Source organism: Trichomycterus rosablanca, chromosome 7 (assembly GCF_030014385.1).
Source record: "Trichomycterus rosablanca isolate fTriRos1 chromosome 7, fTriRos1.hap1, whole genome shotgun sequence".
Taxonomy (NCBI): domain Eukaryota; kingdom Metazoa; phylum Chordata; class Actinopteri; order Siluriformes; family Trichomycteridae; genus Trichomycterus; species Trichomycterus rosablanca.
The window spans coordinates 39,095,929-39,114,080 of NC_085994.1; the positions used below are offsets into that span (position 1 = coordinate 39,095,929).

At 40.4% G+C, this 18,152-nt stretch overlaps 1 protein-coding gene across 1 annotated transcript in view; it reads right to left on the minus strand.

Annotated features, from left to right (window-relative positions):
• LOC134317494 (alpha-2-macroglobulin-like protein 1) overlaps positions 1-18,152 on the minus strand; it is a 29,404-nt gene that overhangs the window by 2,312 nt on the left and 8,940 nt on the right. Inside the window, exons 13-33 of the mRNA XM_062998194.1 lie at positions 17,049-17,112; positions 16,470-16,615; positions 15,598-15,747; positions 14,463-14,636; positions 13,121-13,199; positions 11,372-11,528; positions 11,067-11,292; positions 10,326-10,452; positions 9,377-9,498; positions 8,463-8,514; positions 7,929-8,012; positions 6,981-7,157; positions 6,767-6,848; positions 5,713-5,869; positions 5,127-5,201; positions 4,668-4,830; positions 3,931-4,121; positions 2,857-3,072; positions 1,950-2,068; positions 826-928; positions 508-573 (exon numbers count right to left, since the gene is read on the minus strand). Of these exons, the coding sequence (XP_062854264.1) occupies positions 508-573; positions 826-928; positions 1,950-2,068; positions 2,857-3,072; positions 3,931-4,121; positions 4,668-4,830; positions 5,127-5,201; positions 5,713-5,869; positions 6,767-6,848; positions 6,981-7,157; positions 7,929-8,012; positions 8,463-8,514; positions 9,377-9,498; positions 10,326-10,452; positions 11,067-11,292; positions 11,372-11,528; positions 13,121-13,199; positions 14,463-14,636; positions 15,598-15,747; positions 16,470-16,615; positions 17,049-17,112 (2,730 nt within the window). The remainder of the gene's footprint in view (positions 1-507; positions 574-825; positions 929-1,949; positions 2,069-2,856; positions 3,073-3,930; positions 4,122-4,667; positions 4,831-5,126; positions 5,202-5,712; positions 5,870-6,766; positions 6,849-6,980; positions 7,158-7,928; positions 8,013-8,462; positions 8,515-9,376; positions 9,499-10,325; positions 10,453-11,066; positions 11,293-11,371; positions 11,529-13,120; positions 13,200-14,462; positions 14,637-15,597; positions 15,748-16,469; positions 16,616-17,048; positions 17,113-18,152) is intronic.

Genomic DNA, 18,152 nt, shown 5'->3' on the forward strand with positions numbered 1-18,152 from the left:
GTGTGTTTGTGTGTTGCTTTGCAATAGATTGGCGCCCTGTCCAGGGGGTGTTGTGTACCCTGTGTTCACTTGTATCAGGTTGGTACTAGAACCATTACAACCCTGACCAGGATTAATTGGTAAACTGAGTGCTGAACTCTTACAGAAAATTAATCAACACATTTAAGCCAAATCAAGGTGTTTTAATGATATTTAGTGTTTGTTACTTTCTTCCTTTGTTTTAATTTGATCCCAGTGCAAAAATACCAGTATAATAATAAGAAATTCTGCCATGTTGTCCTTTGTGAGCAGTAAACCTGGCGATGGAATGAAGGGCGTCTATAACAGGAGGAATGTAAACAAGCGAGCACGGTTCTGTGTTTTACAGATGCCCTTTCCTAGTCAGATGAAATGAAATACTAGATTTAATCAAATTGTTTAAACAATTCAGTATGATGGTGTCTCCTGATAATTCTCAGTGCTTCTTTAACGGGGACCTAATATGAAGTAAAACCTGTGTGTTCTTACATTATTCAGGTAGATGATGACATTTCCATCTGCTGTATCCACACTTTTCACAGATCCGTTGCTTATCTGTAGTGACACATTAGTACACAACATACATACTGATGAAAATTAGGATAAAAAATTACACCTCTTATATTGAGAATGCAAAGTAATGGAAAATGTGTGCACAATGCTGAAGAGATTCATTAAAAAATAAGCAATAATAATAATAATAATGATATTTAAATAGTAAATTAAAATAAAAAATCTCAATCTGGTTTGAAACACTGATTGAAATTGCAGATTCTTTATAATTAAAGAGTAAAAAATCATCGTTACCATAGAATTCAATTGTTTCACAGATCCCTCCTCCAGCTTGAATCCAGAGAGAAGCTTGACATTGATGATCACCATGTTAGTCTGGTCTCTAATACCGATATACCTGCAATTAACAACATCTACAATTATCTACAGTCTTACTTTTAAATACATCAGATAATCAAACTATACATTTCACAAACTGCTGAGCTTTAGTGATACATCACTGCAAGAACACATGAAACACTAATGTAAGTTCTTTAAAATGATCTGAAACACATTATTTTTACATAATTATACATAATTCTCCTTTTTGATGGACAGGATGTTCAGTGACTTTTCTGGGACATTTTTTAATAACTGTAAATTCTATAAAGCATTTGAATTGTAGCGTCTTCTGGACATGTGTTGGTATGATTGATTCATTAATGTTCTTTATCACTTTGTCGAGTTGAGCACCATTACAGTATCTATAGACCATTGCTGCTGGCCTTTACCGATCAATAATGCAAAGTGTGTCCTCCCTGTAGCCGCTTATAGACTACATTTGGGTTATTTATTGGGATCTCTGTGTGGGTGGGTATATATGTTTTATTGGATGGATCAAGGTTAAGCTCAGCTGAAAATTTGCAGGTCGTCAACCTTTAGTTACGTCTCTTGACTGATCAGCTTTCTTGACTGAAGACGTTCCTGGTACTTTATCCTTAAGATACCGGGGCTCTTATTAGGTTTAAGTGGGCACTTCTAAGGTTCCTGGCTTCCCTTGCAGTTTGAAAAGTCAAATCAACGTCACACATACCTCAATCCTCGATCCTTGTAACAAAATGATTGTACAAAAAATATGTAATATCTGTATGATCTGCATTGTGTGGGAACCTACAGAGCTTATGTGTATGCTTGTGTAAAGGAAATGTCCTAATTTTGGACAAGAGAGCAGTTTGTTTGTTTACATTTTCCCATTTTAATGTGAAATTTAATTTTAGAAAAAACTTAGATCTTCAGCTCATTACCTAATTTTTTGACTTTTCATCCAAATGACTTTGGCACCCAAAGCAAAACTGACAATACAGGATGAACAGCAGATACAGTAAAAAATGTGGTTGTTTTTTGGTGTGAGTGGGTTTAGATAAGAAGTTTAAGCTCACTTGATGTTCACGATCACGTATATGGTGGGATTAGGGAGGCTGCACTCTCCGCGGGTGGTGGCCGAGATGCTGAATGATGGATAAGTAGGTTCAGGTGGGATGTTGTAGTTCAAAGTGAACTGAAAGAAAAAGACAAATCAGCAAACCAGTGATATTCAAGATTTACAGTGGAGTGTCAGAAACAGCAGCTAAACTAGCTAAGGAAATTGTTCCATGTGTCGTTTCCTCCCTGTTTACACCTCCCCTCGCCTTAAAAACAGCACCGTGCTGGGGAGGGAGGGGAGGTGTAAACAGGTACTTGGAAGGAAATGACCCATGGAATATTTGTTTTACAATAGATGGGGGATACAGATGGGGTTTGATAAATGAATTGTAAAGGAACTTTGGTGACTTGGACAGAACCCTGATCTCAGTCCCACTGAACACCTTGTGATTAAATTGCAGTGTTGATTTTGAGCCAGGTTTTCCTGTCCAACATCAGTACCTCGCCTAAAGAAATGCTTTTTTTGGACGTAGTAGCCTAGCGGTTAAGGTACTGGACTAGTAATCAGAAGGTCGCTGGTTCAATCCCCACCACTGCCAGGTTGCTGCTGTTGGGCCCTTAAGCAAGGCCCTTAATTTTCAATTGCTCAGACTGTTTCTGTTCTGTCACGGTTCTGTAAGTCACTTTGGATAAAATGCACCTGCTAAAATCCTGAAAACGTAAATTAAAGTTTTGGTACATGGGCACAAATTCCTACAGACACACACACAAATAAAATACATTTCAGAAAAGTTTTCCCTTGAGTTGTTTTGATGCCTATTTGTGTGATGCCCTTCCTGCTGGCCCAACAACCAGTTATCTACAGTCCAGTAATGTCAGCAAATGTACTTACATAATTAACCGGTAAAGAAAAAGAGAACTGACCTGAGCGTACACACATCCTTGTCCTTCTGCCTTTACGAGATATTCCGAAGGAATTTCCTCGAGCTCGCTCTCCTGATACAGTAACCTGTTACTCTGATCCACAGTGAATTCGATACTTTCTCCTGATTCTGAGGTTACGGTGACTATAACGTTTCCTGTAGGACTGAACGTAGCTGTGCTGTAAAGTGCCAAAGCCTGCAGAGCGACCACGGTGTCCTGGTGATCAGGGGGGAAAAAAAACAACACTTATAAAACTATTAACTCTTAAACTACTTACACTGTCTGAAATAAGACACATATTCTGCTAGCACACCAGCGCTGACATTCTGAACTCCTCGGTCTGAAACTTGGCGTTTCCACTGGTCGACTGGACTTCATCTGGCGGGCGTAATTGGCAGTGCCTGTAGCAGATAAGAATTGATACAAATTGGCCACCGTATCTGCTAAGGCGGGACGACCGGACTATATGTGAGAGAGATTTTTTCATATGCTGTGTAAGGACCCTGATTGGCAGAAGATACACCTGTGCAGAATGCAGGGGTGAGAAGAAAAAGGCGTGAGCAGCGACGTGCTCTCCTCGGATGCAATCGGGTATCCTGCAGCCGAGGAAGACAAATTGAGTGCACTAAATCGGGGAGAAAATGCATTAAAGAAAATGTAGATTTCAGGGAGGCGCATTGGCTCGGTGGGTAGCACTATCGCTTCACAGCAAGAAGGTCCTGGGTTCAAATCTGTGTGGAGTTTGCATGTTCTCCTTGTGTCCCTCCTTCCACACTCCAAAGATTTAACAGTCAGGTTTATTAGAGAATCTAAAGTTCCCCCTAAATGTGTGTGTGTGTGCCCTGTGATGCACTGGTGACTTGTGCAGTGTGTTTCCTGCCTCTTGCCCAGTGAATTTAACCCAGCGCGTCCCTGATAAAGATAAAGCGGTGGTAAAACAGACAGTGAATAAAATAAGTAGATTTTACGATGTTTGGTGGTGCAGCAGTCTAACATGCTAGTTCACACAAGTCTCAGGGACCAGCTTGTGTAAAGGTGTGAGATGAATGTGCGGAAGGTGTGTTCGATTTGTACCTGTGTCGAGGCAAAACCCCCGAAGGCGTTCTGCTGCTGAGCCAGCCACTGGACGATAGAAGCGGCGTAGCTTATGTCGTACCCGGGCAACATGGGTTCAGTAAGCACAGCCAGGAGAACATACGAGGTCATCTCCACCTCCAGACTGTCCACCGCCTGCACGTTGTCTCTGCTCCAGTGACGGCCGTTCACTGAGGAATGATCACGAAATTATTTGAGCCCGTTGTATGGCTGGGCACTGATGTTGGCCAGGAAAGCCCTAACTGATGTTCCTGTTTATTCCAAAGCTGTTTAGTGGCTATGAGGTCAGGGCTCTGAGCAGGTCACTGGAGCTTCTTTAAACCAAGCTAACCAGCCCAGTTGATGAAAGGCCAATGTTTTGACTGCCCTGCTGATTGGCTGATGCAAAACGTGAATAAACTGAATCGTGATTGGCTCAGTATGAATAAAGAACCAACACTGAACTGTATGATTGGACCGTCCAGATAACAATCAGATTTTTCCTGGTGCCTGTTAAAGTTCTTCATACTATCCAGACAATTTTTGTGGTAAGGTGACAGCTTTTTTTAAACAACCATGTCAAATTTTCATGTGTGCAGTAAAACCATCTCTATTAATACGGGCACAGAGGAATCACCAGCTTTCCACTATTATTCAGCTACACACCAGAATTTGAGCACACTGTTGAGCTTCAGATTTTGATATTTTGATGGATACCTTCTTTATGAGTCTCTAACCTGAAGTGATGGCCTTGTTGTTCAGGATAGAGAGCAGTGTGTTCTTCATGTCCTGATCCTTAGCCAGAGAGAAGGTGTACGAGAGCAGAGCCAAAGCGTAGGTGGAGGTCAGATCGGGATATGCGGTTTTCAGACACCATAAACCGTTTGCCACCACAGGATCCTGTCATACAACAACAATAGACATACATTATGTCGGGTGTGTCAAACTCATTTCCCCTGAGGGGGCACGTCACTAAATTTAAATATTGCTGGAAATCAGAGCATCAACCATTATTGTAACCACTATATAACAAAGCATGTTTGTCCGGTTTTATGTAATCAATACAAACCCTATTTCCAATAAAGTTGGAAAATGCTGTACAAACAAAATTTTGCCATGAGTTTCTCTTGTACAGACGTACAAAAAAAAAATTGTAATGTCTTCGCTGACCATCTGACCGAAAGCTATTTACTTACATCAGTGCTGGTGCCTAATTCCAGCAGCGCTGCTATGATGTATGCCGAGAGAGTCACTTCATCATTCACTCCACCCTGATTCAGATACAACAGAGAGAGGGACATAAATTAAGCAAATGATTATGTAAGACCAATAATTATTAGTGCACTACCAATAATTGATCAGCTGTATAACACTTAAACACTTTAAAAGCCTTTCATGGCCTCGCCCCTTTCATTCTCACTGCCCCAACCCTCTGGCTCTGGACCTTCCTCTTTGATGCACCCTCATCCTCTATGTAAAGTGTCCTTATGCCCTGAAATAAACTCTTTTCTTGTTCTTTTTGTTCTTCTTTTACTTATTTTACTGCTTCTTTTTTCTTCATCTTCTTTATCTTATTATTTGGATAAATTGCATTATTTTCCCAAAAATATTTATGTTGAAATGCTGTTGCTGTCAAGAAGCATCAAACACCAAATGACAAAATCCGATCTGACTTACGAGTTTGCCACATGATTAGAAACCTCCTACACTCGTGGCTTAAATCTGATTTTAAAAAGGTGCATTCAGCTCAAACCACAATTATTAACACACTGATCTTCTGACCTTCATGTCCATGTGGAAGAGTTGTCCAACAGACGCAAAACAGCCGTTCGTCTGCTGCTGCGTACGAAGCCAAGCTCCGGCCTGATCCACAAACACCTGATCAATAAAGATGTAGTGCTTCGCACTTCCAAACGACTTCATCACAAACGCCGTCAGCCTGGACACACGTCACCAACATCCACATTATATACAGTAAAACTATCTGCACCACCTTCAGCAGCTGCAGTACGTGACTATGGAGGTCATTTACTCCACTCTTCACTACGGATAGTTGTTGGACATGTCCTGCTGCATAATCAATTACACCTCAACCATCCAAGTTCTTCTCCAAACCACCTTTATTAATTTACTAACTGCATTAGGAGTTTAATGATTCTAGTTTAATAAAGACTTTAAGTGATAAAATTTGACTGCTTTAGTTTGCAGCATTTTAGATGTTTTTGCTGGTGTGATTTGCTGGATTGTTTGTTACTAAACCACTCAATACATTTTAGCAGACAGGACACTTTCCTCCATTAAGAGATAACAGCTCTCACTGTCATTCAGTGGAGTCCAAAGGACTTAAAACTGAAACCTTGTCATTGTTTCCAAACTGACATATTTTAAGAACTTTTTTTCATTTAATCCTAGCAGAGTGTTGCTGTAGAAAATGTAACTTTATGTGAGATTTATGAGATTTATGTTCTTCAGGGCTGCAAAATCAAGCCTGGCTTGGTTCAGTTATCTAAGTTCAGCTAAAATTACTTTAATAAACCTGGCTGACGAAGTAATTAATGGGAAAGTTACCTTTAAGGTGGATTTGGATGTTATGTTTGGTATGTGATGTTAAAGTACTGTATGTGCTGTATCATAATAAACTCACTGATATTAAACCACCATGAGATATTAACCTGTCCACAGGTAGCAAATAAAATCAGTTCATATGTACAGTTATATTTATGTCTCAGTTCTTTATTCTATAACAAAAGTGTGAGTGCTTCTAAAATCTCTAAAATACAAAGCAAAGTTAGATTTTGAATCTCCTCTGTGTTGACGTGTTTCTTTGTGCTCTCACCAGGTGTTTCCTGATGGATCACTCATCCCAAAAGCGCTGTAGGATCCATCATTGTGTTTGTAGGTCAGCTCTCTCTGGTAGCCTGCAGACATGATGCGATAAACAAGCTGTTATGAGACTTTATTTATGTGTGCCACTATTTGAAGACCCGGAAACCTCCGATCAGTAATACAGAGGTAAAAAAAAAAAAAAAAAAATCAACAAAAGTACTCACCGCTCACCAGGAAGATTTCAGCTTTGCTCCTGATTTCGGGGGTGAGCTGAGAGCTGCTCTCCAGGTACTGCAGGATGAAGATGTTGGGGGCAAACAGCAGCATGTTCTGTTCACCACAACCGTACGGCATCGCCAACAGACTGTCCAGGTTCTTCAGAGCTCGTCCCATCAGATCTCCTGTTGGAAATGATTTAAGAATCCATTACATCATCAGACTAAATGTAAAAGCTATACAGTCAAAATGATTAGCACCCCTGGTAAGGATGCGTAAAGATGGTCATGATAAATGTATTTGTGCTTAATAAGCTCAATCTTTGAGAAGATGAGAAAAACCTCACACTGAATTGGAGTCAATTAATGTCACAGATCACATTTAGTACTTGTGTACAGCTTCTCTGTGCCATCCTATTAGCATCTTCTTCTATAATCATTCATAAGGTAGTAAAATCAGATCAAGGAATCCGAGATCAACTTAATCCAGAATCTCTCCAGATCGGCTGCTCCCATATTTAGGCATCAACACAGTGGATCATTCCAGAATACCTGATTTGGCACAGATTTTATCCAGGATGCCCTTCCTGATGCAGCCCTCCTGGACTTGGGACCGGCATTGAGAGTGCATTGACAAGTCCACACACCCCTTAAGCGTGGCCAATCATGTCTGTTTAGACGCCCAGATGGCCGATTGATAGGGAGTGGGCTAGCATACTTTAATGCTGCAGCTCACGAGCAACTTTGAAACACTTAGAGAATAAGCCGTCCACATTTCCTCATATTTACACCCCAGTAAAACTGAAACAGGGATTTGTGGATGGTCATTTGGGATTTGCTAAACACCCAGTGACTATGTGTTGTGCTTTTGTCTGAAAAATTTATTTAAAGATTTTATTTGTGTTCTTTATGACAGACAGAAGAGTTTTAGCAGAAGTGTTGATTGCTCAGACTCACCCAGGACAGAAACTGAGGCCGTAGCAGAATCACTCACGTACACCAAAGGTAAATCTAATGAAACTGTCTTCTGAATTACAGAGTCTAAATTAAAGATAAAAAACCAGAACAGTTTATTTATGGTTATTAAATAAAAAGTTTTTTATTATCGGTTGTGTTAATAAATGCAGTTTATGATGATTAAACAGCTCTGAAAGGTGAAAATCCTTTTAAACGCGGCACACAAAAATTCCGGTCCTCATGATGACCAGCATTACTCACGTAATAGTTTTTGCTGGTTACTGACCAGTAAACAGATTTATATTTGTTTTTGCTGGTCACTAAGCAGGATTTGCTCTAATTTAAAAACAGAACCATTAATGACCAGCTGAAACCAGCGGTAGATTAATTTGTCAGCAGAAATTAGTAGGCTAAAACTAATTCATATGGCATTTTAGCAGGGAAATACACTGAAAATATATAAATAAACAACGTGAAAATAGAAATAATCATACACATTCAAATGAGTTATAAACAAGGTAAAGTGTTTTGGACCTGAAGGACAGAGAAGCACGTTGAAGGTTTTGGTGTGTTTGGTTCCTTCAGCCTGCAAACAACAGAATAATGACACAATTATTAGCAAAATTCCATCAATAATATCCACAAAATAAGTGATCACAGCAACTCTGGCTACCAGAATTAAAGTTTTATTCAGTCTATTTTCCTCCATAATGTCCTTTAGAGGGTTTGACGCTACAGCCTGTTGTTCTCTGTCTTAACGTTTAAATGTGTTTGCGTGTGTGTGTGTGTGTGTGTGTGTTCCTCTAATAACCTGTAGGGTAGATTGTGGGGTTTCACACACTTACCCTTTCATTCACTTACACACACAGGGACCAAACCATCTTCTGAATATTTTTTTAAATGAAAGGAAATTGGGGAACACAAAAGAAAGTCTCACAGAAGATGAGCTGAAGATGAGGACCAAACCCAGGCCCCCAGGATTCTGTAGCTGAGGGCTATCCACACCACTGTGCTGCCCCATTTATTAATCATTATTGCTCTTATTATTATTTATTTATGTTTACATCTTCAGTAACTACTTCATCACTGTCAGGGTCTGCGCATCTACTCACTCACTTGCTCACAACTAAGGGCAGTTTAGCACATCCAATCCACCTTCTGCATGTTTTGGGAGGTGAAAACATGCAGAAGGTGGAGTGTTTGGAGAAAATCAACACTGATCCCTGGAGGATGGAATTTAGACACCCAGGACCCACCCTGAAGGTTTATACCAATCACAGCAGCAGTAGCACAGTGGATAAGGTACTGGACTAGTAATCAGAAGGTTGTCGCTTCTGGCCACACTGATGCCAGGTTGGTTATAATTGTAGGTCCCTCTGGATAAAAAATACCAATGTCTGTGAAATGCCAAAAATATAAAGTCATGTTTATTGTAATTATAGACTTACAAGCACTTGCAGGGTGTTGATGACGGTGTCGATGCGTCCTCTTTGTGGTACCATAACCTTATTATTGCCACACATTTCTGAGGACTGCACCGCCTCCGCTGTCACACTGATCTCCAGCTCCCCTACACACACACACGCACACACACACACACATGAAAACACAAGTTAAAATATGCTAACCTGGTGATGCAAGCTTAAGTTTTGTTTTTTATAATGTTTTCTTAGGATGACTAGGATGGTGTGCACCTTGTTTGAGGTGCCGGATGAAGCCCTATTCCTGCTTTCAGAAAATAAACCCGATTTGCAGGCTGCGTGACCAAGGCAAAAAAACATAAAGCCACATAATAAAAGGAAGTAACTAATAAGAAATACAAATAGTTTAAAGTAACCAAGCAAAACATGGTTTTCCATGGAAAGAGGAGTCGAGTTGTCGCCAGCTGCTCAATCCACCACTGGCGTACAACCCAGTCTCTCAAAAAGAATAAACAAAAAGAACTCAGTAAAAACTAGTAGCGTCTATTAAAGGAAAGAGAGCGTGGAACTGCCATTCCACCGGCTAACTCCAGTGTGGATTCCTGCGTGGGGTCCACTCATCCAAGTCTAAACCCACTATAAGGGCCTCAGAGACCGAGAAAGGTCAGGATTGCGAAGAGATGGCGATGAGAACAGGATTTAAATTGACTCATCCAGCTAAAGCAAATGAACACTTAATGAGGCGCAGAGACTGCTGATTAAAAAATAATCTGCACCTTCAAGCCCCGCTGAAATCCCAAGACTGACATGACATACAAGTTCTTTATTAGTGTATGTAAACTTTTGATCTTAACTGTAAATGCTTTTCCAGAATCGAAGGTAAAAGCACAAAAGCATCTGATCAGAAAATCATCTTCATTTAGAAATTAAAAACATTTTTGCTTTCATGACTGCAGGTCGTTAAATAAGTTCGTACCCAAAACTAGTGCTTTGATGTTCCAGGAGAAAGTTAAGCTCTCATCGGCGCACATACAGCAAGTCTTGGTGCAGCTTTGTAAAACCTCCGCCGTGAACTGCTGGGACTCTGCTAGTGTTACCTTTATCTGTAATACACACACCATACACACACCATGTACACATACACATGCATATACACACACGTACACCATGTATACACGCACACACACACACACACACAGTAATAAAATAAAAAGAAATTCCCCTTTTGGTGAATTGGCTTAATCACACAATGGGGAAAATTTTTCCATTTCCATTTTTTTTTTTTTTAATTAGTCAGTAATCCATGACTTCCTGTTTCACTAGGGTATATATATATATATGAGGTGATGCAGGGGTCAAACTATTCTATGAGTCAAATAATGGTGACAAAAAATCTACTGACCTGAAAATGGCAAGATTTAGATTTAGAGCAATAATTACAAAGTTCTAACCAACTGGAACTGAGACAAACTTGCATGGACGATGAGACACACTTTATAAATCTTTATAATCTTTATAAACGTTTTTCAGTATAGTGTCTGTTGTTTTAGCTGAAACTGTCACATATAGGCCACACACATACTTTAATACTATTGGTTTTGTAACTTGTTGTCCAACAAGCTCGTGGTCAGGTGTTCAAATACTTTTGGCCACACGCAGTATTTTGCTCTTTGTTGAATCGTAAACTTAAAAATCAATAATTAGATAAAGTTCTGACCATCATGCAGGTCTGCAGGTAGCTGAACACAGTCGCTTTGAGGACGAAAACCTCCCCTCGGATGACGGAGCTCGGCATGGTCAGGGACACGAAGAACGGCTGGAAGGCGGTCAGCTCAACTCGCGGGGCGACACCGAACCCGATAGGAGAGGTGCAAAACGCCTCGGCCTCCCATGTAGTGATGGAGTCCGGGACCGTCTTATTAACTCTCTTCATCCCAGATTTACTACAGAGAAAATCACGATTCAGTAACGTGAAGGAGATCATGAGTTAAATAAAGCTTACGTTTGTACTGATGTACACACCCGATGGGAACCAGATCCCAAATCCAGGTCTCAGGGAAGAATGTGCGGATTGTCGTGATGGGTTGTGCACTCGGGGCTACTTCAGCCCCAGCCATGCCGCTTGTCGGGGCAAAGCTCATAGCCATGGGTAAAGCCATTTCATCCATAACTACAGCATCTGTGAATGAGAACTTCTACTGGTAATACAGCAACTCACACAAGTAAAGAAAATGAGCTACAAGTCTGACTTGTCTTATTCTACTCTGAACCCAAGGAGGATGGCATTAAGGCTCTTCTCTCTATAACAGACCTGGGCATTGTACGGCCCGCGGGCCGGATGACATCCCTAACCGGCCCGCATGAGGTTCGTGGCAATTAAAAATTAGATGTAAATAAATGTACATCAAACATGCAATACGACATGACTGTTTTGACGGGAGCGCTGTGTCTTTAAATATCTGTAAGTTTCCATTTGTGTGTGTGCGCAAGTGTAAACATTGTTTGTTTGTTTATTAGGATTTTAATGTCATGTTTTACACTTTGGTTACATTCATGACAGGAACGGTAGTTACTCATTATACAAGATTCATCAGATCACAAGTTTATATCAAGCACAGTCTTGGACAATTTAGTATCTTCAATTCACCTCACTTGCATGTCGTTGGACTGTGGGAGGAAACCGGAGCACCTGGAGTAAACCCACGCAGACACGGGGAGAACATGCAAACTCCACACAGAAAGGACCCGGACCGCCCCACCTGGGGTTCGAACCCAGGACCTTCTTGCTGTGAGGCGACAGTGCTACCCACTAAGCCACCGTGCCGCCCTCAAGTGTATACAGCTTCACCGTAATGCGAACAGAACTGATTGAGACTGACGATGGAGTTTTTAACAAGACATGAACTTCTGAAGTATTTATTAACTGAAGTCAGGTGTAAAGCTGTTTAAGGATCCCAATTTAGGCTTTAAATCGCGGTGCTAAACAGAGAAATACAAGAACATGAACGAAGCTTCACTAACTAAACTGCAAAAGCAACAAGGACTTTTTATAAAGTTTAACACATCCAGAACTGAAGCAGTCAGGACCAGCTTTGTGATTTTAAAAAGAATATCCAACAATAACAAAGGTTTGAAAAACAAATGAGGTAATTAGACTCAAAACAAAATAGTTTAAAAACCTGCACATTTGTTCACATTTGTTTTTTTTGCATTTGTTTGTTTAAATAGTGAAATAATGTTGATGTTTTTTCTCTGCCTACTTCTAATTTTCTGATTGTAACATCTAAACATTAACAGCTTATTAGAACTGTACAATTTACTGCTTTTCATAAAAAGTGGGCAGTTGTAGCCTGGTGCTTAAGGTACTGGACTAGTAATTAGAAGGTCGCTGGTTCAAGCCCCACCAAGGGCAGGTTGCTGCTGTTGGGCCCTTGAGCAAGGCCCTTAACCCTCAATGGCTCAGACTGTAAATGTATTGTAAATCGCTTTGGATAAAGGCGTCTGCGAAATGCTGTAAATGTAAATAAAGAAGAGATCAAATTAATATTGAGCAGAATTAAGTTCACCTTATTGGTCCGGCCCTCCACAACAGTCCCAGTTTCTTATGTGGCCCCTTGGAGAATTTAATTGCCCACCTCTGCTCTATAAGCACTCATGTGGTGGTGTAAAGCTTTTTAAAGGACAGTTACAGACCCATCTTTAATCAAAGCACTTTAATAAAATACAGCTTTGCATTTACTGTACTAATGTCTCTGTCTAAAAGTTACTCACCCTTACGGTACAGCATAGGACCATAACAAATTGTAGGTTTTTTTATAACAGCGTTGGAAATTATCTTCAGTCCGATGGCCTAAAAACACACACAACACACCAGCATAAATGTGCACCAGTGCATCAAAAACTCTCTCTTATTCACAAAAGTATTCAGACTATTACTTTGGTACTTTGTTTAACCCCCCTTTTCAAAGACAGGATACGTCACTACAATATTTGCACATCTGGATTTGGGCAGTTTATCCCATTCTTCTTGGCAAGGTCCTGGTTTCAATCCCCAGGTGGGGCGGTCCGAGTCCTTTCTGTGCAGAGTTTGCATGTTCTCCCCTGTGTGGGTTTCCTCCGGGTGCTCTGGTTTCCTCCCACAGTCCAAAAACATGCGGCCAGGCTAATTGGAGACACTTAATTGTCCTATAGGTACCAGCCGCTAGATGCACAAACCAGTGCACTGTAGTCCCAAGCCCGGATAAATAGGGAGGGTCGTGTCAGGAAGGGCATCTGGCGTAAAAATTGTGCCAAGTCAATAGTGCGGATCACAATCCACCAGCGACCCATAAAGGGAAGAAGCCAGGGAAATTGATTGATTGATTGATCCAATTCTTCTTGGCAGATCCTTTTTTGCTGTGTCAGACTGGATAGTGAACGTCTGTGAACTTCAACCTTCCGGTCTCTCTACAGCAGTTCAGTGGGGTTTAAGCCTGAGCCTTGGCTGGGCCACTGAAGGACATTCAGAGATTCACTCAAAAACTATTCCAGATGTATTTTGGATGCTGTTACATACAATCAGAGTTTGTGTGCACTCTGAAAAGGGTTTTCTTTAAATATGTTTTATGTATTTGGCTGCATTCATTTGTCTCTTAATTCCTTCCAGTCTCCCTGTCACTGAGAAGCACCTCATAGCATGATGCTGCCACCACCATGTTTCACTGTAGGGATGGTATTACCCAGGCGATCTGCAGTGCCCATTTTTCACCAGACATGGTGCTTGCTGTATAAATTCAGTTTCACATTTAATTTTTTACTTTAATTCTTTAATTTTTGACTTTAACTCTAAAAATGTTCCCACTTCATTATAAATAGCCAAACACATACAAGTCCAGTAATTTTGTTAATGTAAATTAAAAAAAAAACTCTAAATGTAATAAAACTAAAACTGAACTGAAGATGCTGCTACTAAAACGAAACTAAAATGGCTATATTACTTTAACATTGAACATGAAAATTATCTTTCATTTTAGGACGTTTTAAAAACATTCAGGTAAAAGATGCACTTTCGCTCTCAGACTCTCATCCTGTAAATAAAACCTGGCTTTGTTAGGAAATAAAATAAAACTCTTACTCTGAAGATGTTGTACACGTCGATTTTTCCATTGTCAGGATAATAGATGGGCATACTTGACCTAAATAGACCAAATGGCATAATGCCAGGGTTGTTTGAACACGGATTCATGTCTTCATCGATAATGTTGTACGGATATCCAGACAAGGTCTGAACAGGCAGCAGATCAAACACCTACGAGAATCAAGAAGAGAGTAATAATTCTGTGTTAAAACTCATTTCTGATGTTAGGAACTATAAAAGAAAAACTAAATTTAATACCAACATGTGTTAGAACTAAATTATATTTTGTCTTTATTAATTAAATAAACATTATTTAAAAAAATAAAAAATAAATACATTTTTCAATATGTACGCAGGTAAAAAATGGTACAGGAATGCAGTTTCTGTACTGATACTGATTTAAGTAGCTACAAGTTCCTCTAACCAATAACATTTTAATATTATTAGATTTTACAGGGTAGAAACTTAGGACATAAGTAAGTTTAGTTCAAGTGCTTTAGTAATATGGTCCTTATTGTTCATCCATTCATTCACTGTCTGTTAAGGTGGCACGGTGGCTCAGTGGGTAGCACTGTCGCCTCACAGGTGGGGCGGTCTGGGTCCTTTCTGTGTGGATTTTGCATGTTCTCCCCGTGTCTGCGTGGGTTTCCTACAGGGGCTCCAATTTTCTCCCACAGTCCAAAAACATGCAGGCAGGTGAATTGGAGATACAAAATTGTCCATGACTGTGTTTCATATAATCTTGTGAGCTGATGAATCTTGTGTAATGAGTAACTACCGTTCCTGTCATGAATGTAACCAAAGTGTAAAACATGACATTAAAATAAATAAATATCACTGTTTTACCACCACTTTTTGTTGTTCTGGGTCACAGTGGGTCTGATTCATTTGGCAAGGGGTTGGAAAGACACCAGACAGGTCGCCAGTCCATCACAGGGCACACACACACACACACACACATTCAGTTAGGGCAAATGTAATATCTACAGTCAATCAGAGCACCCAGCGGTAACCCACAAAGACATGGGGAGAACATGCAAACTCCACACAGAAAGGACCCGGACCTCTCCACCTGGGAATCAAAAGCAAGACCTTCTTGCTGTGCGGATACCTAAACCCTTTTTAAACGTACAGATTGGATGGTGAGCTCTTTCTCAGGACTGAGCAGCAGCACACTCTGATCCACAGCTCGGACTGAACACAGCGAGCCTGGATAAGCCTTCAGCACCATCGGCGTCTGGCTTCCAGGAAGCTCCGACGTACACCTGAAGTTCAGAGACACCTGAGAGAGCAGAAGAAGTCAGATTAGAATATGGTCTCTTAAAAAGATTACAAAATCTCAGATGCATCAAGCTAGTCTGGACAAGCTGCTTTTAGATTAAACTAAGTAAGCACTCTGGCAGGACAGCACTCTCGTGCACTGGCCCACCATGGTAGAGACCTGTGCCTGGCCGGACACTTTACCAACACAGCTAGCCGTGCCTGAGGTAGGGCTGGCCAGATTCAAAATCACCACCTTGTTGCTGCTACAGTGAGTCCTACTGTCTGATTAAGGTAGTGTTTATTTGAAGAAGAAGAACCTTTAAATTTAGTTTGACACTCTCCGAAAGATAAAAAAGAAGAAGCAAAAGTATTTACATAAGCATATGGATATTTAAGCATATGGATATTTAAGAAGAAGCAAACATATTTACATAAGCATATGGATATTTACACAATAACCAGTACAACTTAAAAGTGTGGATTTCAAGATAAATAATAAATAATAAAATAAATTATGGGTGAATATGAATATATAAAGTGACTGTGCAAACTGTCTGGTAAAAAGAAGCGGCTGGTGGCTGCACAGGTGTCAGAAGAGGTGCATTCTATGCTGCAGCCCTCCTCCGCTAGTGTGGACATCATGGCCACATAATATGCAGAAGGTGTCTTTACTCATAGAACTAACAAAAAATGTAAAAATTCAACTGGGAAACGACTGGATCACTGGATGTAATTTCCGACCTTGTTAGGCAGACATTGCTCGACGGGGAAGTCCATGCTGTCAGCTATAACTTCTCCGTTTGCGAGGATCGTGTAAATCACCACCTGAGCTACAGGAGCCAACAATTCCACCCTCTGCAGCCTGAACGACACCTGCCCTCTGTTCTCTGAATAAAACACATTTAAAGATTTACAGATTAAGAGTTTGATGCGCTGTGTGTTGTTACACATTCGCCTCATCACCAGGATTAAAATCATCTGCAATTGAAGCCACAGCAGATCTTCTCTTGGTCTGCACCAGACTCCTGGGCCTTCATGTTCACTGTCATCATTAAATATTGGTTGGTTTTTTTATTTTTTCCTCTTTCCTCTTGTACTTTTTTTTCCCAGATTACTGCATCATAAACACTGGGCCCTCATTAAAATCAAGATCTTTTGCATTCAACACGTAAATTCTGAGGAACCACCATCAGCCCAATATTTAATGGATCCTTCAGCCTCACATGCACCAGTTCTACAGAACAGGCTTCACCATACAGATTTTTTGTGCGTGGTCTTATTGTCTGGCTTGTTGGTGTATAAAGAACGATGCTTATTTACCTCTTCGTGGTCTGACATGAATTTCGCTATGTCCATACTGAACCACTCGGCCTCTGGACACCACCTACAGACACACACACAACACCAAAGCGTTTATTTAAATACCCAATTACATGATCTCTGTACTGATAAGTTACAGTACAGTACAGTCCTGTGCTGGTACAATATTATTTAAAAAACTTTATTAAATTAAATGTTTTATGAACAGTAACATTACAGTGCTTAAAAACGGCAGATTAATTTGATGTATTTTTTATTTTCATGTCTGGATCATGTTTTTCAACCACTGAGCCTGGTCCCCTATTGTGTTATGGACCGTCGCACAGGAGAAGTGTGGTCCTGACCGGTCTGCCGCAGTTATTACATCAAAACCTGACTGCCTCAGCCAGAAAGCTTAAACTGGTCCATGGTCTGATCTTCCAGTAGGAAAACTTTCCAAATCACGCCTCAAAATAGACACAAATGCTCAGCTGAACATATAAGCAGAATGGAGAATCTCCATTAGCATGGACCTCGAGGGGCTGGAGAGATTCTGTATGGATGATGGTCTCGGATCCCGTGTCATGTGTTGTCCAGTTTTATTAAGAATTAATAAAGAAGACTCCAGCCTGATGTCTCATCAGAGAGGCTGCACAAAGTACTGAATGAAGAAGTGCCAACACTTGTGCCACACAACGATTCCCTAAATCATCGTACTTCTTCTAAAGAGGAGCTTTTTGCTCATATTGTAAGAGAAATATTATAAGGATAAGTAATAAATAATATTTTTTGGTCTGTTTGGTTTGTTTTTCAGGGGTGCAAGGTGTGGTGTGGAAGAGACCGGATACAGAAGGTTGATTAGTTAAAATATTAAATAAATTGTTTACTGTTTAGAGTTAACTACAAGTTTGAAAGGCTTTGCAAATGATTGATGTTCCATTTACATCCATTTTGGGGGTTGTAGATTTGGGGTTGGTGTTTAACAGGGGTGAGTCTGTGGGTCTGTACATTTTGAAGTGCTTTTTCTAGCCAAGTTTGACTTTCCTCGGATCTTCCTTTCATTTGATAGTGCAGTTGATGCCACAAGACTCGTTCAGGATCACCATTAAAGAACAAATACATCAT